The sequence below is a fragment of the Pseudopipra pipra genome, chromosome 3 (assembly GCF_036250125.1).
Source record: "Pseudopipra pipra isolate bDixPip1 chromosome 3, bDixPip1.hap1, whole genome shotgun sequence".
Taxonomy (NCBI): domain Eukaryota; kingdom Metazoa; phylum Chordata; class Aves; order Passeriformes; family Pipridae; genus Pseudopipra; species Pseudopipra pipra.
This window is the reverse complement of record NC_087551.1, coordinates 116,014,177-116,039,745: the sequence shown is the minus strand read 5'-3', so window position 1 is coordinate 116,039,745 and position 25,569 is coordinate 116,014,177. Positions and strand designations below refer to the sequence as shown.

Sequence of the window (25,569 nt, the reverse complement as noted above, 5' to 3'; positions counted from 1 at the left end):
ACGGTTTGGGGAATCCCGCTGTGGAATTGATTTTTTTTTCCTGTTTTTTTTTTTTTTCCAGGTGTTTGGGTGAGGGGTGGGAAGTGTGTGTGCTCCTGAGGGGGGGAGATTACCCTAAAATCGTGGGATATCGTCCTAAAATCGTGGGATATCGTCCTAAAATCATGGAATATTGTCCTAAAATCGTGGGATATTGTCCCAAAATCACGGAGTATTGTCCAAAAATCATGGAATATCCCCGCTGGAGTGGACCCAGAAGGATCAAAGTCCAAATCCCTCTGGGAGAGCAGCTGGAAAACCCCAGGAAAAGGTTTCCTGGTACAACAGGTTGGGAGAAAATGATCCTGTCCTAAAGATTGTCCAGAATATTGTCCTAAAATCAGGGAATATTGTCCTAAAATCATGGAATAGTGTCCTAAAATTGTTGGATATTGTCCTAAAATCATGGGATATTGTTCTGAAATCCTGGGATATTATCCTAAAATCCTGGAATATCCCTGCTGGAAGGGACCCAGAAGGATCAAAGGTCCCAGACCCTTCTCCCTCCCTTTTTTTGGGATGGATTTTCCCAAGTTTTTTTGGGGGAGACGTTGAAAATAAACAGTTTTGGGAATCCTGCTGGTTTTTGGGCTCTTTTTTTTGTTTTGGGGTTTTTTTCCTGCTTTTTTTCAGGTGTTTGGGTGAGGGGTGGGAAGTGTGTGTGCTCCTGAGGGGGGGAGATTGTCCTAAAATCCTGGGATATTGTCCTAAAATTGTGGAATATTGTCCTAAAATCATGGAATATTGTCCTAAAATCGTGGGATATTGTTCTAAAATCATGGAATGTTGTCCTGAAATCTTGGAATATCGTCCTAAAATCGTGGAATGTTGTCCTAAAATCTTGGAATATCGTCCTAAAATCGTGGGATATTGTCCTAAACTTGTGGAATGTTGTCCTAAAATCATATAATATTGTCTTAAAATTATGGGATATTGTTCTAAAATCGTGGAATGTTGTCCTAAAATCGTGGAATATCATCCTAAATTCAGGGAATATTGTCCTGAAATCACAGAATATTATCCTAAAATCACGGGATATTGTTCTAAAATCATAGAATACTGTTCTAAAATCGTGGGATATTGTCCTAAAATCATATAATATTGTCCTAAAATTATGGAATATTGTTCTAAAATCGTGGAATATTGTTCTAAAATCGTGGGATATTGTCCTGAAATCCTGGGATATTATCCTAAAATCCTGGGATATCCCTGCTGGAAGGGACCCAGAAGGATCAAAGGTTCCAGACCCTTCTCCCTCCCTTTTTTTGGGATGGGTTTTCCCGAGTTTTTTTGGGGGAGACGTTGAAAATAAACAGTTTTGGGAATCCTGCTGGTTTTTGAGCTCTTTTTTTTGTTTTTGGGGGGGTTTTTTCCCTGTTTTTTTTCCAGGTGTTTGGGTGAGGGGAGGAGATTGTCCTAAAATCCTGGGATATTGTCCTAAAATCCTGGGATATTGTCCTAAAATCATGGAATGTCGTCCTAAAATCATGGAATGTCGTCCTAAAATCATGGAATATTGTCCTAAAATCGTGGGATATTGTCCTAAAATCATGGGATATTGTCCTAAAATCGTGGGATATGATCCTAAAATCAGGGAATATCCCTGCTGGAAGGGACCCAGAAGGATCAAAGCCCAAATCCCTCTGGGAGAGCAGGAGGAAAACCCCAGGAAAAGGCTCCAAGGCCACGAGAAGAGTCAACGACGTTTATATTAATTCCAAACTGCACACAAAAATTATTCCAAACTCCACCCCAAAAATTATCCCAAACTCCACCCAAAATTATTCCAAACTCCACCCAAAAATTATTCCAAACCCTGCCCAAAATTATTCCAAACTCCACCCAAAAATTATTCCAAACTGCACCCAAAATTATTCCAAACTCCACCCAAAATTATTCCAAACCCCACCCAAAATTATTCCAAACCCCATCCAAAAATTATTCCAAACTCCACCCAAAATTATTCCAAACTGCACCCAAAAATTAACTTATTTCCCATAAAATCCCCTCCCGGGACCGACCCAACCTCGGGCACAAATCCCGGGGGGGGAATTCCGGAGGTTTCCACTCAAACCTGCTCCTCTCTGTACACAAAGTGACGTTCGCTTCGAGGGGGGGAACTGGGAGCGGGTGGGGAATTCTGGGAATTCTGGGAATTCTGGGAATGCTCCCGGGAGCTCAGCAGGAACTAGAGACAGGGATGAACCCGGGCTGGGTTTGACAAAGCCGGGCCTACTTGGAGAGGAAGTTGTAGACCAGGAAGTTGGGGGTCTGGCAGTAGCTGGTGGCCAAGAGCCTCCCGTGAGGAGTGGGGTCGGAGAAGGCGATTTCCCGGGAATTCAGCACGGCCCCGAACAGGAACGTGGACCTGGGAGGGGAAACACAGGGAGGGGTCAGCTGGGAATGATGGGAGGGGTGGGATGGGATGGGATGGGATGGGAATGTGGGATGGGATGGGATGGGATGGGAATGTGGGATGGGATGGGATGGGATGGGATGGGATGGGATGGGATGGGATGGATGGATGGGATGGGATGGGATGGGATGGGATGGGAATGTGGGATGGGATGGGAATGTGGGATGGGATGGGTGGGATGGGATGGGATGGGATGGATGGGATGGGATGGGATGGGATGGATGGGATGAAAGGGATGGATGGGATGGGATGGGATGGGAATGTGGGATGGGATGGGATGGGATGGGATGGGATGGGATGGGATGGGATGGATGTGGGATGGGATGGGATGGGATGGGATGGGATGGATGGGATGGGATGGGATGGGATGGGATGAAAGGGATGGATGGGATGGGATGGGATGGGATGGGATGGGATGGGATGGGAATGTGGGATGGGATGGGATGGGATGGGATGGGAGGGGATGGGAGGGGATGGATGGGATGGATGGGATGGGATGGATGGGATGGGATGGGATGGGATGGGGTGGGATGGGGTGGGATGGGATGGGATGGGATGGGATGGGATGGGATGGGATGGGATGGGAAGGGATGGGAAGGGATGGATGGGATGGGATGGGAAGGGATGGGATGGGATGGGATGGGATGGGATGGGATGAAAGGGATGGATGGGATGGGATGGGATGGGAATGTGGGATGGGATGGGAATGTGGGATGGGATGGGAGGGGATGGGATGGGATGGGATGGGATGGGATGGATGGGATGGGATGGGATGGGATGGGATGGATGGGATGGGATGGGATGGGATGGGAATAAGGATGGGATGGGATGGGATGGGATGGGGTGGGATGGGGTGGGATGGGATGGGATGGGATGGGATGGGATAGGATGGGGTGGGATGGGATGGGGTGGGGTGGGATGGGATGGGGTGGGATGGGATGGGATGGGATGGGATGGGGTGGGATGGGAATAAGGATGGGATGGGATGGGATGGGATGGATGGGATGGGATGGGAATAAGGATGGGATGGGATGGATGGGATGGGATGGGATGGGATGGGATGGGATGGGATGGGATGGGATGGATGGGATGGGATGGGATGGGATGGGATGGGATGGGATGGGATGGGATGGGATGGGATGGGATGGGATGGGATGGGATGGGATGGGATGGATGGGATGGGATGGGATGGATGGATGGATGGATGGGATGGGATGGGATGGGATGGGATGGATGGATGGATGGGATGGGATGGGATGGGATGGGATGGATGGATGGATGGGATGGGAGAGGAGAGGGAAATGTGGATGGGATGGGATGGATGGGATGGGATGGGATGGGATGGGATGGGATGGAATGGATGGAATGGGATGGATGGGATGGGAGAGGCAAACTGGGGTGGGAGAGGAAAACTGGGACGGAAAAGTGGGATGGGAGAGGGAAACGGGGATGAGAGGGAGAAACTGAGATGGGAAAAGGAAACTGGGATGGAAAACTGGGATGGGAGGGAAAAAAGGGGATGGGAGGGAAAAAAGGGGATGGGAGAGGAAAACTGGGATGGGAAAAGGAAACTGGGATATCAACTATAAATATTGATTTGAAATAAAAATATTAATTATTTGAAATGTATGTATTGATTTTAAAGAAAAATATTCATAGTTACAAATAAAAATATTGATTTTAAATAAAATATTCATTATTTGAAATCTAAATATTGATTTTAAAGAAAACTATTAATAATTATAAATAAAATATTTATTCTAAATAAAAATATTGAGATAAAATATTTATTTGAAATATAAATATTTATTTGAAATAAAAATATTAATTATTTCAACTAAAAATATTGATTTTAAATTAAAATATTACTGGCTATAAATAAAAATATTGATTCTAAATAAAAATATTAATGATTTTAAATGATATTGATTTCAAATTAAAATATGAATGACTACAAATAAAAATATTGATTTCAAATCAAAATATGAATTATTTGAAATGAAAATATTGATTTTTAAATTAAAATATTAATAACTATAAATACTGATTTTAAATAAAATATTAATGATTTGAAGTAATATTGATTTTAAATTAAAATATTAATAACTACAAATAAAAATATTGATTCTAAATAAAAATATTAATGATTTCAAATTATACTGATTTTAAATTTAAATATTAATGACTACAAATAAAAATATTGATTTCAATTTAAAATATGAATTATTTGAAATGAAAATATTGATTTAAAATTAAAATATTAATGATTATAAATAAAAATATTGAGTCTAAATAAAAATATTAATGATTTCAAATAATATTTATTTTAAATTAAAATATTAATAACTACAAATAAAAATATGAATGATTTGAAATGAAAATGTTGATCTTTAAATTAAAATATTATTGACTACAACTAAAAATATTGATTCTAAATAAAAATATTAATGATTTCAAATTATACTGATTTTAAATTAAAATACTAATAATTATAAATAAAAATATTGCTTCTAAAAATATTAATAATTTCAAATATTGATTTTAAAATAAAATATTAATGGCTATAAATAAAAATATTGATTCTAAATAAAAATATTAATGATTTCAAAGTATACTGATTTTAAATTCAAATATTAATGACTACAAATAAAAATACTGATTTTTAAATTTAAAAAATTACTGATTCGAAGCGAAAACATTTAAGATTTTAAATCCAAACACCCCCTAAACATCCCACACCCACAGCCAGGAATCCACCCGGGAATTCCAGGCTCGACTTCCCACACGGATCCCTTCCCACCACCCCCCCTGAGCGCCCCAGATCCCGGTTTTCCGGCCGGGAATTCCCGTGGGATGGGATGTTCCCACCTGAGGGTGTCCAGGAGGCGCCGGGCGATGCCGCAGCGGCGCCGCGGCCCCAGCACCCAGATGCGGCTGATCCCGCACACGGCCGGCTCCGGATCCGCCGAGCAGCGCCAGGCCCGCGGCATTCCCGGCTGGGAACCCGGGCTGGGACACGGGGACGGATCCGACAGCACCCGGAACGCCTGCGGGGAACACCGGGATCAGCAGGGCCAGGGGGGATACAGTCCATCCAACAGGGATGCTCCAGGGATCCAGGGGCAGCCACAGCTTCTCTGGGAATTCCAGCCCAGCCCCTCCCCACCCTCCCAGCCAGGAATCCCTTCCCAATCTCCCCCCCAAATCTCCCCTTTCCCACTGGGATCCATTCCCTGGGGCCTGTCATTCCAGGCCCTGAGCCCCAGTCCCTCTCCAGCTCTCCTGGAGCCCCTTCAGGCTCTGGAATGTGCTCCAAGCTCTCCCGGGATCCTTCCCAAATCCAGCCTGGCCATTCCCAGCTCTCCCAGCCTGGAGCCAGAGCCTGCCATTGGATCCATCCCCAGCCCAGCTCCTCCCTGGGAAGGAGTTCCGGGAACAAGGGGGTTCCCTGGGAATCTTGGCACTCAGGGAAGGGTCTCCCTTCCCGAAAATGTAAATCCAGAACCCTGGAATTGTTCAGGCCCTTCCTAAGAATGTAAATCCAGAACCCTGGAATTGTTCAGGCCCTTCCTAAGAATGTACATCCAGAACCCTGGAATTGTTCAGGCCCTGTTTTGGGAAGAAGTTCAGAGGTTATTTGCGACTTCCCGATGATTTTTGGGACCGTGATTTCCCGCTGATTTTTGGGATGCTGACACAGCTTTCTGGAGCGGGATTCTGGGGGTGGAGGGGGGAAGATTCCCAAAAACCAGGCTAAAATCTCCTGGGATTCTTTTCCTCTCTGTCTGCCCCGGAGCTTTCCCTCCTCCAGCCTGAACATTCCCACTTTTCCCAGCCTGTCTCCGGAGCGGCTCCAGCCCTGGGAATGTGTCCGTGGGGTCCTCTGGAGTCGCTCAGGCTGCTGTCCAGAGGTGGGTCATTAGTTAATTAGGGTTAATGAGATAATTAAGACATGACTGTTTGATGGGCTCGGCCAGCAGACAGCCCACAAACAGGTAATTGGGGTTAATTAGTAATTAATTAGTTAATTAACACGTGCCTGTTTGATGGGCTCGGCCAGCAGACAGCCCACGAACAGGTAATTGGGGTTAATTAATTGGGGTTAATTAGTAATTAATAGGTAATTAAGACGTGCCTGTTTGATGGGCTCGGCCAGCAGACAGCCCATGAACAGATAATTAGGGTTAATTATTAATTAACACATGCCTGTTTGATGGGCTCGGCCAGCAGACAGCCCACGACCATCCTCCCTCCACACACGAGCAGGTAATTGGGGTTAATTAATTGGGGTTAATTAGTAATTAAGAACAGGTAATTAGGGTTAATGAGGTAATTAAGACGTGCCTGTTTGATGGGCTCGGCCAGCAGGCAGCCCACGACCATCCTCCCTCCGCACACGAACAGGTAGGTCCTGCTGTGGGCCGGGCAGCCCAGGGCCACCTGCTGGAATCCCAGCTCGTTATCCACGATCTCCCGAACCTCCTCCGCCTGCAAGACACGGCACCGGGCGGGAATCACGGGCGGGAACATCGGCAGGGGAATCAGGGGCGGGAATGCCGGCAGGAAAAGGGGATCCCGCCCGGGAATTATCCCGCGGTTCCACGGGGGAGGGAAGAGCCCACGGCCATGGGGAGGGTGGATGGGGAGGATCGGATCGGGATGGGTTTGGACACGTGGGATCGGGCTGGGCTGGGATCAGGGAGCTTCAGAAAGAGGGATCAGGTTGTGTTGGGATCAGAGAGCTTCAGGAAAAGAGGGATCAGGTTGTGTTGGGATCAGAGAGCTGCAGGAAAAGAGGGATCAGGTTGTGTTGGGATGGGGCTGGGCTGGGATCAGAGAGCTGCAGGAAAAGAGGGATCAGGTTGTGTTGGGATTGCGCTGGGCTGGGATCAGAGAGCTTCAGGAAGAGGGATCAGGCTGTGTTGGGATCAGAGAGCTGCAGGAAAAGAGGGATCAGGTTGTGTTGGGATCGGGCCGTGCTGGGAAGAGGGATCAGAGAATGTTGGGACAGGAAGGATCAGGTTGTGTTGGGAAAAGAGGGATCAGGCTGTTTTGGGATCAGGCTGTGTTGGGATCAGGCACTGTTGGGATCAGGCTGTGTTGGGAAAAGAGGGATCAGGCTGTGTTGGGATCAGGCTGTGCTGGGATCAGGCTGTGTTGGGACAGGAGGGATCAGGCACTGTTGGGATCAGGCACTGTTGGGATCAGGCTGTGTTGGGAAAACAGGGATCAGGCTGTGTTGGGATCAGGCACTGTTGGGATCAGGCACTGTTGGGATCAGGCACTGTTGGGATCAGGCACTGTTGGGATCAGGCTGTGCTGGGATAACAGGGATCAGGCACTCTTGGGACAGGAAGGATCAGGCTGTGCTGGGAAAAGAGGGATCAGGCTGTGTTGGGATCAGGCTGTGTTGGGACAGGAAGGATCAAGCTGTGTTGGGATCAGGCTGTGCTGGGATCAGGCTGTGTTGGGATCAGGCTGTGCTGGGACAGGAGGGATCAGATTGTGCTGGGATCAGGCTGTGTTGGGAAAAGAGGGATCAGGTTGTGTTGGGATCAGGCCGTGCTGGGATCAGGCCGTGCTGGGAAGAGGGATCAGAGAATGTTGGGACAGGAGGGATCAGGATGTGTTGGGACAGGAGGGATCAGGCTGTGTTGGGATCAGGCTGTGTTGGGATCAGGTTGTGCTGGGAAAAGAGGGATCAGGCTGTGATGGGATCAGAGTGTGTCGGGACAGGAAGAATCAGGCTGTGCTGGGATCAGGCTGTGCTGGGATAGGAAGGATCAGGCTGTGTTGGGATCAGGCTGTGTTGGGATCAGGCTGTGCTGGGACAGGAGGGATCAGATTGTGCTGGGATCAGGCTGTGTTGGGAAAAGAGGGATCAGGTTGTGTTGGGATCAGGCCGTGCTGGGAAGAGGGATCAGAGAATGTTGGGACAGGAGGGATCAGGATGTGTTGGGACAGGAGGGATCAGGCTGTGTTGGGATCAGGCTGTGTTGGGATCAGGTTGTGCTGGGAAAAGAGGGATCAGGCTGTGTTGGGATCAGGTTGTGTTGGGAAAACAGGGATCAGGCTGTGATGGGATCAGAGTGTGTCGGGACAGGAAGAATCAGGCTGTGCTGGGATCAGGCTGTGCTGGGATAGGAAGGATCAGGCTGTGTTGGGATCAGGCTGTGTTGGGATCAGGCTGTGTTGGGACAGGAAGGATCAGGCTGTGTTGGAAAAAGAGGGATCAGGCTGTTTTGGGATCAGGCACTGTTGGGATCAGGCTGTGCTGGGACAGGGAGGAGGGTGAGGATGTGTCAGGCTGAGGGTTCAACCCCCCCAAATTCCCCCCCCAGCCCCCTGAGCTCTCCCTGTGCCCTGGCACCCCCCTGCAGGGAGGGGTTTGGGGATCTGAGCCAGCACAGAGCTCATGTCCAGGAGGAATCCCAACCCAAACACCCGTGTACCTTCCTGACGGCGTATTTGGGGTCACTGGGAAGGATCAGCACGATCTTCCCGTCCCAGAACTCCGCCACAACTCGCTCTTTCTTCCAGCCCTGCCAGGGAGAGGGGGGAAAACATCCCAAACAAACAAGGGAGGAGGGAGGAAGTGATTCAGGGAGGCCTCTGGCAGAGGCTGCTGGAACACGAACCGCTCCGGCTTTCGGGAATTAAGTCACATCCCATCCATCACCCAAACAACCCAAACTGCACTTCAGCCTCCCCTCTGGACACAGAATGTTTGCCTGGCTGCACCTGGACAGGGAATGGTGGATATTCCAGGCTGGAAAAGCCCCTGGGGAACACGGAGCCCAACAATTCTCCCGTCACTTCCAGGGCCATCACTGATCCGTGTCCCCAAGTGCCACATCCACGGGGATTTCAGATCCCTCCAGGGTCGGGGACTCCACCCCCCTGCCAGGGCTGGAGAGCCCTTTCCATGAAGGAATTTTTCCCAGCCCTTTTTTCCCCACCAGGCGGCTTTCCAGCCACTCCTTTGCCCAGCTCGGGGCATTCCATGGGGTCGATCCAAGTGAAGGACGTGGCACTCGTTGACCCCCACACTGTGGGGATCCAGCCTGTCCAGATCCCTCTGCAGAGATTCCTGCCCTCAGGAGATCCACATCCCAGCCAATCCTGACCCTGGGTATCCCCTCACCACGTATCTGAGCCCCTCAGGGACCTCTCATGGTGCTGGATGTGCTGGGCCAGCTTGGGGCATTCCATAGGGTCGATCCAAGTGATCCAAGTGAAGAACATGGCACTAATTGACCCCCACACCACCTCCCTCCCACGGACCTGTCCAGATCCCACTGCAGAGATTCCCACCCTCAGGAGATCCATATCCCACCCAATCCTGACCCCAGGTGTGCCCTCACCACGTATCTGAGCCCCTCCAGGAACCTCTGGTGGTGCTGGATGTGCTGGGCCAGCTCGGGGCATTCCATGGGGTCGATCCCAGTGATCCAAGTGAAGGACGTGGCACTCGCTGACCCCCACAGACCCAGCCCTGTCCAGACCCCACTGCAGAGATTCCCACCCTCAGGAGATCCACATCCCAGCCAATCCTGACCCCTCACCACGTATCTGAGCCCCTCCAGGAACCTCTGGTGGTGCTGGATGTGCTGGGCCTCGTCCTCCGGGCTGGCGGCCGAGTAGATCATCCCGCAGGATTTGCACACGATGGCTCCAAAGTGCTTCTGCCCCGCGTCCTGAGGGGAGAGAGACATCCAGGGGAACATTCCAGAGCTGCTGGGGCTCAGGGCTGAGGCTCCCAGTCGGCTCCAGGGGGAAGTGTTTGCCTCCAGAGGAATTGGAGGGACGGGAATTATCCCCGCGGGGAACGGGGTGTTTGGAGCGAGGGTGGAGGGAGATCAACTGAGGGGAAAAATGGGGAAGAGCCTCACAAAAATAATAAAAAAAAACCAAAACAAAAGGAAAACTGTGGGGTTTTGGTCAGCTCTCTGAAAATGAGTCATTTTTATCTGGGAACAGAGGGAAGAGAAAGCTGTTTGGGTTCCCTAAACCCCTGGTTTTTACCTCAAATCCCCTCAGAGCCTCCCTCAAACTCCTCCAAAAACACCATTTTTACCCCAAATCCCCCAAAACAGATTAAAATCTGCACTTTTACCCTTAATTTCCCCTCAAGCTCCTCCAAATAATAACACTTTTACTCCAAGTCTCCTCACAAACTCCCCAAAAATGCGGGTTTTACCCCAAATTCCCCCTCAAACTTCCCAATAATGCCACTTTTACTACAAATCCCCCCCACTCCCCAAAACCTAACTAAAAATGTGACTTTTACCCCAAATCACCACTCCCAAAAACCTAATTTTTACTTCAAAACCTGATTTTGTCAGGAAGTCTCCTAAAACCTGATTTTTACCTCAAATCCCCTCAGATCCTTCCTCAAACTCCTCCAAACTCACCATTTTTAACCCAAATCCCTCCAATCGATTAAAATCAGGACTTTTACCCCAAATTCCCCCCCAAACTCAACAAAAATGCCACTTTTACCCCAAATTCCCTCACAAACTTCCCAAAAATGTGGGGGTTACCCCAAATTCCCCCTCAGACTCACCAAAACTGCCACTTTTATCCCAAATCCCCTCAAACTCCCTCAAAACTCATGAAAAATTTGAGTTCATCCCAAAATTCCCCTCGAAGTCACCAAAACCCTGTATTTTACCTCAAATCCCCTCAGAGCCTTCCTCAAACTCCTCCAAACCTGCCATTTTTACCCAAACCCCCTGAAATGGATTAAAATCAGGACTTTTACCCCAAATTCCCCCTCAAACTCATCAAAAATGCCACTTCTACCAAAAATCCCCTTCCAAACTCCCCAAAACATGGGGTTTACCCCAAATTCCCCCTCAAACTCACAAAAAAAGTCACTTTAACCCCAAATCACCCCTCAAAGTCCCCAAAAACCTGTTTTTTACCTTAAATCCCCTCAGATCCTTCCACAAACTACTCCAACCCTACCATTGTTATCCCAACCCCCCTGAAAGGAATTAAAATTGGGACTTTTACCCCAAATTCCCTCTCGAACTCACCAAAAATGCCACTTTCAGCCCAAGTTCCCTCAGACTCCCCTAAAACTCACTGAAAATGCAGCTTTTACCCCGTATCGCCCCTCAAAGTCCCCAAAAATCTGGGTTTTACCTCAAATCCCCTCATAGCCTTCCTCCAACTGCTCCAAACCTGCCATTTTTACCCCAAATCCCCTCACAAACTCCTCAAAAACCACTTTTGCCCCAAATCCCCTCCAACTCCCCAAAAACGTGGGTTTTACCTGAAATTCCCCCTCAAGCTCCCCGAAAACACCACTTTGACCCAAAATCCCCTCACAAACTCTCCAAAAACGTGCCTTTTACCCCAAATTCCCCCTTAAACTCATCACAGCCCACGCTTTCGCCCCAAATCCCCTCACACTACCCCAAAACTCACCAAAATTGCAACTTTTACCCCGAATCACCACTCAAAGTCCCCAAAACCCTGTTTTTTTACCTCAAATCCCCTCAGAGCCTTCCTCCAACTGCTCCAAACCTGCCATTTTCACCCCAAATCCCCTCACAAACTCCTCAAAAACACCACTTTTGCCCCAAATCCCCTCCAACTCCCCAAAAACGCGGGTTTTACCTGAAATTCCCCCTCAAACTCCCCCCAAGTACCATTTTAACCCAAAATCCCCTCACAAACTCTCCAAAAACGTGGCTTTTACCCCAAATTCCCCCTTAAACTCATCACAGCCCACGCTTTCGCCCCAAGTCCCCTCACACTACCCCAAAACTCACCAAAATTGCAACTTTTACCCCGAATCACCACTCAAAGTCCCCAAACCCCTGTTTTTTACCTCAAATCCCCTCAGAGCCTTCCTCCAACTGCTCCAAACCCACCATTTTTACCCCAAATCCCCTCACAAGCTCCCTAAAAACATGGTTTTTTGCCCAAACCTGTTTCAGTGGTAAAACCCCCCCCACCTTTACCATCAATTTGGAGTTAAAATTGTGGGAGCTCCTCTTTTTTTTTTTCCCCCCAATTTTTTGGGTTTAAACTGAGGGGAAAAAAACCCCTTTTCCCTCATTTTAAGGGGCTGAAATGGAATTTAAAGTGTTTCTCAGGAGGGAGCTGCTCCCAGCTGCCCATTCCTGATTCCTGCTCCCTTTTCCAGCTCGGAGCCCCCTCTGCTCCCCCAGGAAGCCGTGGGAAAGGGAAACCATCCGGCCAAATCCTCTGGAATCCATGAAGCCTTGGCTGAGCTTCCTGATATTTTATTAAATATAAACAAATATCCATAAATCCCCGTTGGATTCCCCAAGTGTTAATCCCAGGGAAACCACAGCAATGGATTTTCCAGCTGCTGCCACGCGTTAAGCTGCCCAACAGCTCCTTTTGGGATTCCCTCGTGGAATATTCCGGGTTTCCCCATCCCAAAATTCCCCGCCCCAGGACCCAGCACATCCTCACAATGATCATCTGATCCCTGGAACCTCTGCAGAGCTCCTTGGCCTTCCTGCTTTTCTGGGAGGTGTGAGGGACTTTTCCAGGCGGGCTGCTCCCAAACGGAGGTGGAATCTCGTCCAGCGGCCTGGAAACCACGGAAAACAGAGGGAAAAGAGTTAATTGTTGGGATTCCAGAGCATTTCAGGGAGAGCAAAGCTTTCCAGGAGCTGTGGAGGGAGGATCCAGGAAAAGCCATAACTGGATAAAAGGTTAATTAGCTCTGGATTAAGCATCTTTGCCATCCTAATCCCAAGATTTCGGAAATCCAGCAGCAAACTGAAGGGATAAACAGCAAAGTGAGGAGCAGAGGGTGAGATCCATGAATGGAACAGTGGAAGGTTCCCAGCTCATGGGATGGGATGGGATGGGGTGGGATGAGCTTTGAGGTCCCTTCCCACACCTGATCCAGGTGGGATACCTGGACAAAGTCAAGGATAAGGGATGTGGAAACACCTGGAATCACCAGGTGTGGGTCCAGGAATGGGAGAGCTGGGAACGTCCACCTGGGGAAGAGGAGGATCCAGGAAAACCTTGGAGCCCCTTCCAGTGCCTAAAGGGGCTCCAGGAGAGCTGGAGAGGGAATGACAGGACAAGGAGGGAACGGCTTCCCACTGCCAGAGGGCTGATGGGATATTGGGAAGGAATCCCTCCCTGTGAAGGGACACTTAAACAATCCCAAAGTGTGGAATTCCAGTGGCTGTGCAGCGACCCTGGAAAGCCCGGGAATGAATCTCATGGAAGGGGTGGAATTAATTTGGAGCAACACCAAACGGTTCCACAGCTCTGGATCCCGAGGAGAACTTCCAGAGCACAAAGCACATCCCAGGAAAAGCTGGAGCTCATCGGCTCTCCCAGGGGACGACGGGAAATCCAGAAGTGCTTGGGAAGCTCCTGGCAAACAGCGGGATTTTCCATGTTTTCCAGGGCTCCACGGGAGGTGTCCGGAAAGGCCAAGGGAGGAGGCAAAGCAAACATTGGAACCAGATCCCTTCCACCAGCCCGGGGAGAACGGGAGCCAGGAGTTTGGGAACGTTTATTTTGGCTCCTTCGGGAGCGACTGGAACTCGTTTGGTTTGATGTTCACAGTGAGCTCGGCTGGGGAGGGGGTTTATTGGGAACAAAACGGGTTTAGGATGAGGGATGGGAGGTTTGGGGGGGAGATTGGGAAGGGATTCCTGGCTGGGAGGGTGGGGAGGGGCTGGGCTGGAATTCCCAGAGAAGCTGTGGCTGCCCCTGGATCCCTGGGAGTGTCCAAGGAAAGGTTGGAGCCACCTGGGATAGTGGGAAGTGTCTCTGCCCATGGAATGGGATTGTCCTTAAGTTCCCTTCCCACCCAAACCATTCCGGGATTCCAGGATAAAGGACACTCAGAATCCAGTCAGAGGGATTTTTATGGAATGTGGGGATGGAAAAGGCAGGAAAGGGGAAGGGAGACCCTGCCCTGAGTGCCGAGATTCCCAGGGAACCCCCTTGTTCCCGGAACTCCTTCCCAGGGAGGAGCTGGGCTGGGGATGGATCCAATGGCAGGCTCTGGCTCCAGGCTGGGAGAGCTGGGAATGGCCAGGCTGGATTTGGGAAGGATCCCGGGAGAGCTTGGAGCACATTCCAGAGGCTGAAGGGGCTCCAGGAGAGCTGGAGAGGGACTGGGGCTCAGGGCCTGGAATGCCAGGCCCCAGGGAATGGATCCCAGTGGGAAAGGGGAGATTGGGGGGGGAGATTGGGAAGGGATTCCTGGCTGGGAGGGTGGGGAGGGGCTGGGCTGGAATTCCCAGAGAAGCTGTGGCTGCCCCTGGATCCCTGGGAGTGTCTGAGGCCGGGTTGGATTCCCTGGGATAGTGGGAAGTGTCCCTGTTCCAGGTGGACCTGGATGAGCTTTGCTGTCCCTTCCCACCCAAACCATTCCCAGGTTCCACCCAAAGCCCCCCAGGGCTGGGGCATTCCCGGGATGAGGATACCCCGGGATCAAACCATCCCCCTGTCCCAAGGATTCCATCACTCCTGGAGAGACTGGAACAGGATCTCACCTTTTCCTGCTGGCCAGGGGCTGCAGAGAATATGGGATACACCACGGCTTTGGAGGGAGAAGCTGGAAAAAACAAGTGGAATTTCGTGGTTTAGGGTCATTTTCCGTTGCAGGACACACGGAAACAGCAATTCCAACCCCAACGTGGCTTCCCAAGTGGCCAAACCCCCCGGAATTCCTGTTTTCCTGGCTATTAATTGAGATTTTTAATTGGGAGGTTTCTCCACTTCCCTAATATATTTTTTTTTTTTGGCCCAAACAGCCCCAGACCTGAGGCTTCCTCTTCCCAGAAAAACTGGGAAGCAACAAATGCAAAGCTGCAGCTGAAAACTGCGAATTTCGGGATAATTCAGCAAAAACTTTGGGAATATTTATTAACTGGGAATATTTTTGATGATTTTTGATGATATTTTTGATGATTTTTGGTGATATTTTGATGATTTATTACTCAGGAATGTTTTTGCCCTGGGGTGTGAAAAGTTTGGGGTTTGTGTTGTTTGATGGTTATTTTTGACTGGATTCCCAAATAAGGAGCCCTCAGGAATTACAGGAATGTAGGGAAGCAGAGGAGTGGCTCTAAAGCTTCCCAAAGAAACATTCCACAGGGGTGTTTTCTAGGGAATAACTAAAGATACCTTGGGAATGTCAGCAGTGGAAAAAGAGTGATGAAAATCCCAATAAATGATAAAAACCCCAAGAGCTTCCCGGAAATCCGGGATTTTAGGGGGCCAGGACACTTCTTGGGAAAGGGCCCAGCAGGGAAATAACACCTGGAAAACTCTGGGAATGAGGGTTTGATCCAGAGGTGGAGACAGCAGGAAGCACAGGGAACGTCACTCCTCGGGACAAGGAGCTGGGAAAAGGGGAGACTTTAAGAACAAGATTCCAAAAATGGAGGAATAAATTCCCAGGTGGAGCGAAATTAAAGGGAAAGGGAGGAAAAAAAACCCCTCAGGAATGTTGTTGATTCCTTCAAGGAACAGAATAAGGGCCAGGAAAAAAAGTGGGATAAGAGGCAAACAGGGGTAAATCCTGACCTGGGAACTCAGGGAATCCAAAGGGAATAAAAAGCCAAGGGAAAGGTGGGTGAAACACCAGGAAAAGCCCCGGAATGGCGAGAGGAAAACAAAGGATTCCAAGGAATGGAATGTGGTTTTATTCCCACTGTTTAGGAAAGGATCAGTTGGGACAAAAAGGAGGGATGAAACCCCACAGAGGGAGGAATTCCACAGGGGGTGAGGCTGGAATTGGGAATGCTGCCTGTTTTTAACAGGGAGAACGTGGAAAAAAAGCAGGGAATTGGGGGGGAAACACCGGGAGTTCTGGCACTGGAGGAGGCAGCAGGGAGAGAACAAAAGGTTGTTTTTCCCTGATAAACCAATATTTAACCAAATAACACCTTGAAAATGATTTAATCTTTGTTGTTATCCGTCGGGATTCCCGCTGGGAAAAATAATGAGCGTCTTTGTCCCTGTAACTGTGGGAGTTTGGGGATCATTTTGGGCACAGAGGGGGGTAAAAAGTTTAATTGTAGAGACATTCCTGTGTTAAAAAGGGGCAGGTCGGGATAAAAAAGGGGGGAAAACTCAACATTCCAGGGAAAACTCAGGGATAGGGATGGGGGGGGGTTGGAACTGTGGAGGAATTGTGTGGGAATCAAGGGGGGGAATGGAGGAAAAATTCCCTTCCTGCTAATTGGGGGCTTGTAAGGATTGGGGGGGGGGGGGTTGTTTGGGAATATCCCAGTGGGAAAAATAAAGGAAGGAGTCCAATGCCTCAAAGTCTGGATGGAAAAGGGGAAGCAGGAAGATCCAGGGAAAGGATCCAGTGAGGAATGAACGGGGAAAAATGTCATTAAAGTGATTTCCCAAATTTTCCCGGGAATGGGCAGGTCAGAGGGATAAAAGGAATTCCCCTGGGGATCAAAACTGAAAGGAATCCATGAAATTCCCCTCATTTCATTTATTATCCAGCTTTTTAAACACTGGATTGTGGGACAGCGTGGGATTCAGGGCTGATCCCGCTGGGAAAAGCAGGTTAAGATATTCCCAAAGATTTTGCTGCCTCGTTTTCCCCCAGCACAGAAAACTCCTGGATTAAGGCAGGACCAGGAACAACCCAACTCACCCTGTTTGTTCCCTCTGGGGGGAGATTGGCTGGAAAGGACGACACAATCCTGGGATTCCCAGCCTAGAGAGGAGCTGAGCCCGTCAACACTCTGGAAAAGAACAGGAGGGGTTTCAGGGACAAAAGGAAAACTTGGATCTGAGGTGGGACAAGGGTCGGATTTGATGGTCCCAAAGGTCTTTTCCGAGCAAATCCCAGAGAAGCTGTGGCTGCCCCTGGATCCCTGGGAGTGTCCCAGGCCAGGATGGACAACCTGGGATAGGGGAAAGTGTCCCTGCCCATGGAATGGGATGGGATTTAAGGGCCCTTCTATCCCAAACTATTCTGGGATCCTGTGATTCCATGGAGCTGGAGGATGCTCCAGGCTGGGTTTAGAGCCAGAGCCCTCGGAGCACATTCCAGAGCCTGAAGGGGCTCCAGGAGAGCTGGAGAGGGACTGGGGCTCAGGGCCTGGAATGCCAGGCCCCAGGGAATGGATCCCAGTGGGAAAGGGGAGATTTGGGGTGGGACACTGGGAAGGAATCCCTGGCTCCCTTTCCCACCCCCCGGAGCCGTGTCCGTGCCCAGGATCAGGATCAGGATCAGCAGCTCCAGGCCCAACCGGGGCCGTTCCGGCAAAACAAGTGTCGAAATTCCCGGAAAAGTCCCCAGTTTGGGACTGAAGCCCAGTCTGGGAGCAGCTTTGCCGTGTCTGGTCCGTGACTTCACCGTCTGGGAAGGGCAGGGCTGGGAAAAAACCTGAGACTGGCTCCAGGAGGGGCCAAGTATTCCAAGGAAAACCTTTTCTCCCGCCCCGTTTGGAGCCGAGGTTTCCCGGGAAAAGCCCCCAGGCCTCGTCTCCTGAGCCCCCCCAGAGCTCAGGCCTGGCCACATTCCTGACAACTCCAAAGAACTGAGGGAAAAGAAAGCTTAAAAATCCCTTCTCCAGCTTTTTTTCCACAGGGGAAAACAAAACCAACAAACAGGGGGATGAGACAGGTTGTTTTCCTTGGAAAAAAGATCCTGCTGAGAGCTGAGAGCTTTTCCTTCCAGCCACAGGCACTGGAATGTTTCCCTGCACTGAGAGGAATTCCAGCTGTTTATCCCGGTTTTACACCTTCCCGAGGTGGCAGGAGGGAAGAATCCTGGATTTGGGGGAGAAGAGGATAACTGGGATGCACTGGGATAACTGGGATGCACTGGGAGCACAAAAGCCATGGATGACTCCCCTAATTATGGGAATAACCCCCTTTAATTTAAAATTCCAGGTTATTCCAGGGGTTTCTCACCTCTTACACAGGCCCTTTCCTGCGTATCCAGGGTGGATTTCTCCCAGTTTTTCCCTCTAATCCTTGGATATCTTCCCATTCCCGTTGTCCATGGAGCCCTTCATAAATTAAACAGCTTTTTGGGGGGGCTTTTTGCTGTTGGTTTGGGGATTTTTAATTAAAAAAAAAACTCCAAGGAGAAGGGCTGGGACAGGAGAAATTTTGGGATCCACGTCGGATTCTGTTGGATCTGGGAAGTTCTGGGAAGCAGGGAAGGAGTTAATTCCGGGCTGGGATGTGCTGTCAGCGTTCCTTCATTAACAGCACCAATTAAAGAAAGATAATTAGAACCACTGAGGGGTTTTTCCCACAAATCCATGGAAAAGGCGCTTCCCAAACTGCAGGGAAGAATTTGGGGCAGAAAAACTGGGAGAAAATGGGAGCTGGTTTAATCCCAGCAGCTCCCAAACTTACCCTGTCTCCCTCTGCTCCGGATGTGGAAGCGCAGGGCACATTCCCAGTTTTCCGTGGAGACGCTTCTCCTCCGTGTCCCGGCTCTCCCGGATTCCCGGAGCTCTCCCTGTTCCCCCTGCCCTCCTCCCGGGAATCAGGAATCCTCGGAGACCCCCCCCTCTCCTCCTCCGGGGGGGTTTCTCCTCCGCCCTCCGGCTCCGCGTTTCCCGCCGGCTCCTCGTTGTCCCGCGGGGATTTGGGAAGGGCCTGGGGAGCCCTGGGGTCTCCGGGGTTTTTCCTGGAGTGGGATTTCTTCCCGGCAGCGAAAAAAGCCGCTCCCAGCCGGAGCTTCAGGGCCGGCTTCACCCTCATGCTCAGCACCCGGAAGGGAGATTCCATCTTTTTCCGGACCAGGCAATTCCCGGCTTCCCTCTCCGCCGGGATCTGTCCCTTGGTTTTCCTCGGCTTGGGGACACTCTGGCCCCGTTTGGGATTCGGGGGGTGTTTGGCCCCCTTGGGCTTGGGATTCCTGCCCCCATTCCCGCTCCAGTTCCCGCTGCTGTTCCCCGCCCTGCCCGGAGCCGGGACATTCCCGTCCCCGCTCCTCCTTCCCAAAACCTGGATCTCCTGGAGCTTCTTCCTCTCCACGGGGTCCACGTAGTTCTTCCCTTTGCCATAAAAAGCCCCCACGGGCACGTGGGGCTTGGAGGAGGAGGAGCTGAGGGACGATTTCCCGGGAGGTTCCCCCTGGAGCAGGGAGATCTCCAGCCTCCTGGGAATCCCAGTTTTCCCCGGGACATCCCTGTTTTCCTTCGCCTCATCCCCGCAGCCGGGAGAGCAGCGGATCCGGGAGGCAAAGCGCTTGGTCCCGGGATTCTGGGAGGGGGAAGGAGCCTCGGGAAAGGCTCTGATCCGTTTCCTCACGGGGGTCTGGAAGGCCGAGGGGGAACTGCGGGAAAAACCAAAAAATCAGGGAATGAGGCGTCCCATCCCTCCAGGAGCTGGGAATGGCGGCCTCATCCGGGAAATAAGGGTGGGTTTGCTCCTGGAAAACCCCTGATCCCTGCGTGGGTGAGGCTGGCAAAGCTCAGGGAGTTCTCCTGGGAGGTTTTATCCCGGATTTTGGGAATCGTGCCCCCCCCCCCCAAATCCCACTCCAAGGAGCCATTTCAGCATCCCAAAAATCCTCAGGAAGTCACAGCCAACCTCTGAACCCACTTCCCAAAGTGATACAACTTTCAGGAAGGGCCTGAACAATTCCAGCATTCTGGAATTACATCCTTAGGAAGGGCCTGAACAATTCCAGGGTTCTGGATTTCCATTCTTAGGAAGAGCCTGAACAATTCCAGGGCTCTGGATTTCCATTTTCTCCCGGGAATTTCTCCTTCTAATTCAGGGATCCACCTTCATTCCCGGTCTGATCCTCCCCAGTGCATTTTTTGAGGGGAATTCCAGGAGTGTGAGGAAAATGTTTGGATGGTGGGAGGTGAAAGAAGGAGGAACAAGATCTTCTTTGGGATTTAAACTCAGCCTTTGGTCATGGCCAGGGGTTTTCCTGGGAAAGGACCCAAAGGATCATCCCATTCCATGGGCAGGGACACCTCCCAACATCCCAGGGGATCCAACCGGCCTTGGACACTCCCACAGGGATCCAGAGGCAGCCACAGCTTCTCTGGGAATTCCAGCCCAGCCCCTCCCCACCCTCCCAGCAGGAATCCCTTCCCAATCTCCCCCCCAAATCTCCCCTTTCCCACTGGGATCCATTCCCTGGGGCCTGGCATTCCAGGCCCTGAGCCCCAGTCCCTCTCCAGCTCTCTGGAGCCCCTTCAGGCTCTGGAATGTGCTCCAAGCTCTCCCGGGATCCTTCCCAAATCCAGCCTGGCCATTCCCAGCTCTCCAGCCTGGAGCCAGAGCCTGCCATTGGATCCAGCCCCAGCCCAGCTCCTCCCTGGGAAGGAGTTCCGGGAACAAGGGGGTTCCCTGGGAATCTCGGCACTCAGGGCAGGGTCTCCCTTCCCCTTTCCTGCCTTTTTCATCCCCACATCCCAGAAAAATCCCTCTGAGTGGATTCTGAGTGTCCCTTATCCTGAATCCCAGACTGGTTTAGGTAGGAAGGGCCCTTAAATCCCATCCCATTCCATGTTCAGGGACACCTCCGCTATCCCAGGGAATCCAACCTTTCCTGGGACACTCCCAGGGATCCAGGGGCAGCCACAGCTTCTCTGGAATTCCAGCCCAGCCCCTCCCCACCCTCCCAGCCAGGAATCCCTTCCAATCTCCCCTCCAAATCTCCCCTTTCCCACTGGGATCCATTCCCTGGGGCCTGTCCCTCCAGCCCTTGTCCCCAGTCCCTCTCCAGCTCTCCTGGAGCCCCCTTCCCCTGCCAGGTGGAATCACACCATTAACGTCCCTTCCCACCCCTCCCATTCCATGATTCCTGACAATGCAGCTGCTTTTCCTGGGCCCCAATCCCTGGGCTCCCAGCTCTGGACTCACCCCTGGCAGCTGGGGGAGCCCCGGCTCCGTTTCTGGGGGGTCCCGGGTCCCTCGCCCTCGCTGGGACTCCTGGAAAACCCACAATTCCCAGGGCTTGGGACAGAATTCCAGGGGAAAGAAAAACAAAACACAACAACTGAAAATGAGGAAATAAGGAAGGGAAGGTGAGAGGCAGGGAACAGAAGCCCAGGGGGAGGCAGCCCAGGAATGACAGAGGTGGGAATGTCGGGAGGTGCCGAGCAGCTTCCAGGTCACGAGGCACAAACACATCCCAAAATCCCCCCATGGATAATTCCAACGATCCAGGAACAGGTTTTCCTCTCTGTCTCTCACAAAACCTCTTTCCAGAACTAATTCCCACGAGCCTGCCTTTATTCCTGGCCAGTTTATTCCCACAGGATCCCACCTCCAGCTCTTCACCCTCCCCTTTCTCCCCCCTGCTTCCCACGGAGCCAAATCCCATAAATCCCTTTTTTTTTAATTTTTTTTGGCCTTTGTTGACACAAAAATCTAAACCAGTTCTGCCCCGTCTCTCCCAGTCTGGGAGAATCGCTGGGACGACAGTTTTCCCTGCTGCTGGAATTTTGCCCAGCTGGGAAACGCCCCAAAATCCCCCAAAAACCTGTAACCAGGAGGAGAATAAATACTTTGATATTTGTTAATAATAAATATTATGCTTATTATTTCATTAAGTATTTTAATCTAATAGAAATAGAATAGATTCCAGGGGGGGTCTCTGTGGGTCCCCAAACCCTTGGAAGGGTCTCTTTGGGTTCCAAAAAAGCTGTGGGGTCCAAAGCCCTTGAGGGTGTTTTGTGGGACCCCCAAACTTTTGGGAGGGGGGTTTCTGTGGGGTCCCACAGCTTTGGGGGTCTCTGTGGTGTCTCTAACCTACGGGGAAGGGTCTCTGTGGGGTCCCCACACCTTTTGAGGGGGGGTCTCTGTGGGGTCCCCAAGCCCTTGGGGGGGGTCTCTCTGGGGCTCCTAAGCCTTTAAGGGTTATTTTGTGGGGTCCCCAAACTCTTGGGGGGTCTCTGTGGGCTTCCAAGCCTTTGAGGGTTATTTTGTGGGGTCCCCCAACCCCCTGTGGGAGGTTTCTGTGGTGCCCCACCCAAGGGGAAGGGTCTCTGTGGGGTCCTCAGGCCCTTCATGGGGTCCCAAAGCCTTGGGGGGTCCCCAAAGCTTTGGGGGGGTCTCTGTGGGGTCCTCAGGCCCCTCATGGGGTCCCAAAGCCCTTGGGGGGGTCCCCAAAGCTTTGGGGGGTTCTCTGTGGGGTCCTCAGACCCTTCATGGGGTCCCAAACCCCTTGGGGGGGGTCCCCAAAGCTTTGGGGGGGTCTCTGTGGGGTCCCCAAATGTTTGTTGTTGTTTTTTTTTGGTGGGGTGTCTCTGCGAGGTCCTCGAGCCTTTAGCAGGTCCCTGGGAGGTCCCAAACCTTTGGGGGGTCTCTGTGGGGCTCCCAAACCCTTGGGGGGGCTGTGTGGGGTCTCCACACCCTTTAGGGGAGTCTCTGTGGGGTCCCCCACACGAGGAGGGGTGTGTGTGTCTCTGTGGGGTCCCCAGGCCCTCCCCTGTGGGGTCCCAAAGCCCTTGAGGGGGTGTCTCCAACCCCACCCCACACCCCCCCCAAATCCCCGTTTTTCACCTTCCCCTCCCCTCAGGTTCTTCCCAAACCCACCCCCCCCAAAAAAAACCCCTTTCTCACACCACTGCTTGACCTCGCACTGCTACCGCCCCACCCTCCTACCCCCGCGCGATGATCCCGGGATCCATCACAGCGCCCCAAACCCCCTCGGGACTCCCTCAGAGCCCCCCCGACCCCCTCAGAGCCGCCCCCCCGTCACCTGCGCGCCGCCTCCGCCATCGCCGCTCTCCCGCCTTCGACCCGCGCGCGCTTCTGCCGCCCGCCCGGCCCATCCCCCGCTCCCATTGCCGAGACACACGTCAATCAGCAAACTTCCCCCGCTCATTGGTGGACGGGAGAAGCGCGCCGCGCTGCGCCCGCCCCCGCCGCTGTTCGCAGCCAATCACGGAGAGCGGCCGCGCTAAAAGACTGCAACTCCAGCGCGCATTGCGAGGGCAGAACGAAGGTGTCCGCCACGAGGAACGCGCGGGGCGCGATGGGAGTTGTAGTCCGGGTTCTGTGAGGGGCGGGAGATTCCAAAGGGGAAATCGGGAATAAAAACGGTTGGGAGTGAATTAAGGGCGCTTGGAGGTTAAATGGGAGGTTATGGGGTGATAATGAGGAGGGTTTGGTGATAGATGGGTCTTCAGGGCGCGGACACGCAGAGCAGGCTCCGTAGACTGGGGATATTTGGGAATTAAGGGGAATTCCAGTGTCTTGGGAATGGGGTGGTTTGGGTGGGAAGGGATTTTAAGGATCATCTCATTTCAGCCCCCCTGCCATGGACAGGGACACCTTGATCAGAGTGCTCCAAGGGAATCCAAGCTGGCTTTGGACACTTCCAGGGATGGGGCAGCCGAGGAAAAAAGGGGAGGGAAAGGAAAAAAAGGGAAAAGGGGGAAAGGAAAGAGAAACATAGTGAAAGGAAGATGAAAAAGGGAGAAAATAAGGGGGGAAAGGGGAAAGAAAAGAAAAAAGGGGAAAGGCAAAAAGAAAGAGGAAAGGAAAAAGGGAAAGGAACAATAGGGGGATGGACAGGAAAAAAGTTGAGAAAGAAAGGGAAAAACAAGAGGGAAAGGGGAAAAAAAGGGAGAAAATTCAAAAGGTGGGAAAGGGGAAAGAAAAGGAAAAAAGGGGAAGTAAAAGCAGAAAAGGAATGGGAAAGGAGCAAGAAAAAAGGGAAAGAAAGGGAAATGGGGAAGGAAAGGAATGGGGAAAAAGGGAAAGGAAAGGGGAAAGGGAAGGAAAGGGGAAAGGAAGGGAAATGGGAAAGAGAAAGGAGGAAGTGAAAAAGGAAAAGGGAAAGATGGGAAGGAAAGGAAAGAGGGCAAAGAAAGATGAAAGGGAACAAAGGAGGAAGGGGGAAAGGAGGAAAGTGTGATAAACTGAAACCCAGTCACTTGATTTCCAATTAGAATTTATTAAATAATAAAAGCAAATTCAGCGCTGGGTGATCAGGGAGGAGTTCAAACAGCTCCCAACGCCTGTCACACCCAAAGGAGACAGTTGTTCTACATTTATTTCCAACTAATTAATGACAAAGTATCCATAATATATTGCCAAGTCAGACATTCAGCAGATGTTTGCTTGTTATCTATATAAGTTATAAATTTTTAAGAAAGGTGCTATTATCTAGCTAACTAAACAAAATTCCTTCACTGTAAATCTTACACAAGGAAAAGGGAGGTAACTTGTTTATGTCTTTACAGGGGCCCAATTAATTTTACAATTTGTTTTTCTTTTCTCTCTCCAGGTCATATTGACCTTACACGATTTTCTTTTAATTACCCCGAATCATTTTCTCAGTTTATCACAAAAGGGGAAAAAGGGGAAAGGAAAGGAAAAAGAGGAAATGCAAAAGAAAAAAGGGGGACGAAAAAGGGGAAAAGAAAAAGGGGGAAGGGGGGAAAAGAGGAAAAAAAGGCAAAAAGAAAGGGGGGAAAAGGGAAAGAAAGGGGGAAATGAGAGGGAAAGGAAAAGGGTTAAAGGAAAGAGAAAAGGAAAAGAGAAGAAGACAGGGGGAAAGGGAAAAGGGGGTACCTGAGGGGAAAAAAAGAAAAGAGGGAAGAGAAAAGGTAAAGCGGAAAAAAAGTTGGAAAGAAAAGGGAAGGAAAAGAAAAGAGGGGACAGGAAGGGGAAAGAAAGCAGGAAGGGGGAGGGAAAAAAAGGGGGAAAGGGGAAAAAAAAAGGTAAAACGGGAAAGGCAAAGGACGGGCCCTCCTGCCTCGCCGCCCTCACCGCGCATGCGCGGCGCTCCTTCGGCGCCCTCGGCGCACGCGCAGGCCCCCGTTGCGGCCTCGCCTCCCTCACCGCGCATGCGCGGCTCCCCATCGCCGCCCACGGCGCACGCGCAGGCCCCCGTTGCGGCCTCGCCGCTCTCACCGCGCATGCGCGGCTCCCCTTCAGCGCCCACGGCGCACGCGCAGACCCCCGTTGCGGTCTCGCTGCCCTCACCGCGCATGCGCGGCGCCCCTTCGGCGACCTCGGCGCACGCGCAGGCTCCCGTTGAGGCCTCAGCGCCCCCACCGCGCGTGCGCGCGCGCAGGCGCCGAGCGAGGCCACGCCCCCCGACCCGTGCCCCCCCCCCCCCCCCCCCCCCCCCCCCTCAGGCGGAGCCGGCGGAGCGCCGGGAGCGGAGGGAAAAGGGCGGTCCA

At 51.4% G+C, this 25,569-nt stretch overlaps 1 protein-coding gene across 1 annotated transcript; it reads right to left on the bottom strand.

The window, feature by feature from the left end:
* Window positions 1-1,730: 1,730 nt before the first annotated feature.
* ESCO2 (establishment of sister chromatid cohesion N-acetyltransferase 2) lies at window positions 1,731-23,200 on the bottom strand. Its single transcript, XM_064651249.1, is given in 12 exon segments — window positions 1,731-2,407; window positions 5,324-5,502; window positions 6,800-6,943; window positions 8,908-8,997; window positions 10,021-10,152; window positions 12,911-12,963; window positions 12,965-13,031; window positions 14,971-15,032; window positions 17,097-17,187; window positions 18,818-19,745; window positions 21,293-21,385; window positions 23,136-23,200. Coding segments are annotated over 12 exon segments (1,995 nt in total). The 5' UTR covers window positions 23,156-23,200; the 3' UTR covers window positions 1,731-2,271.
* Between the last annotated feature and the right edge of the window lie 2,369 nt (window positions 23,201-25,569).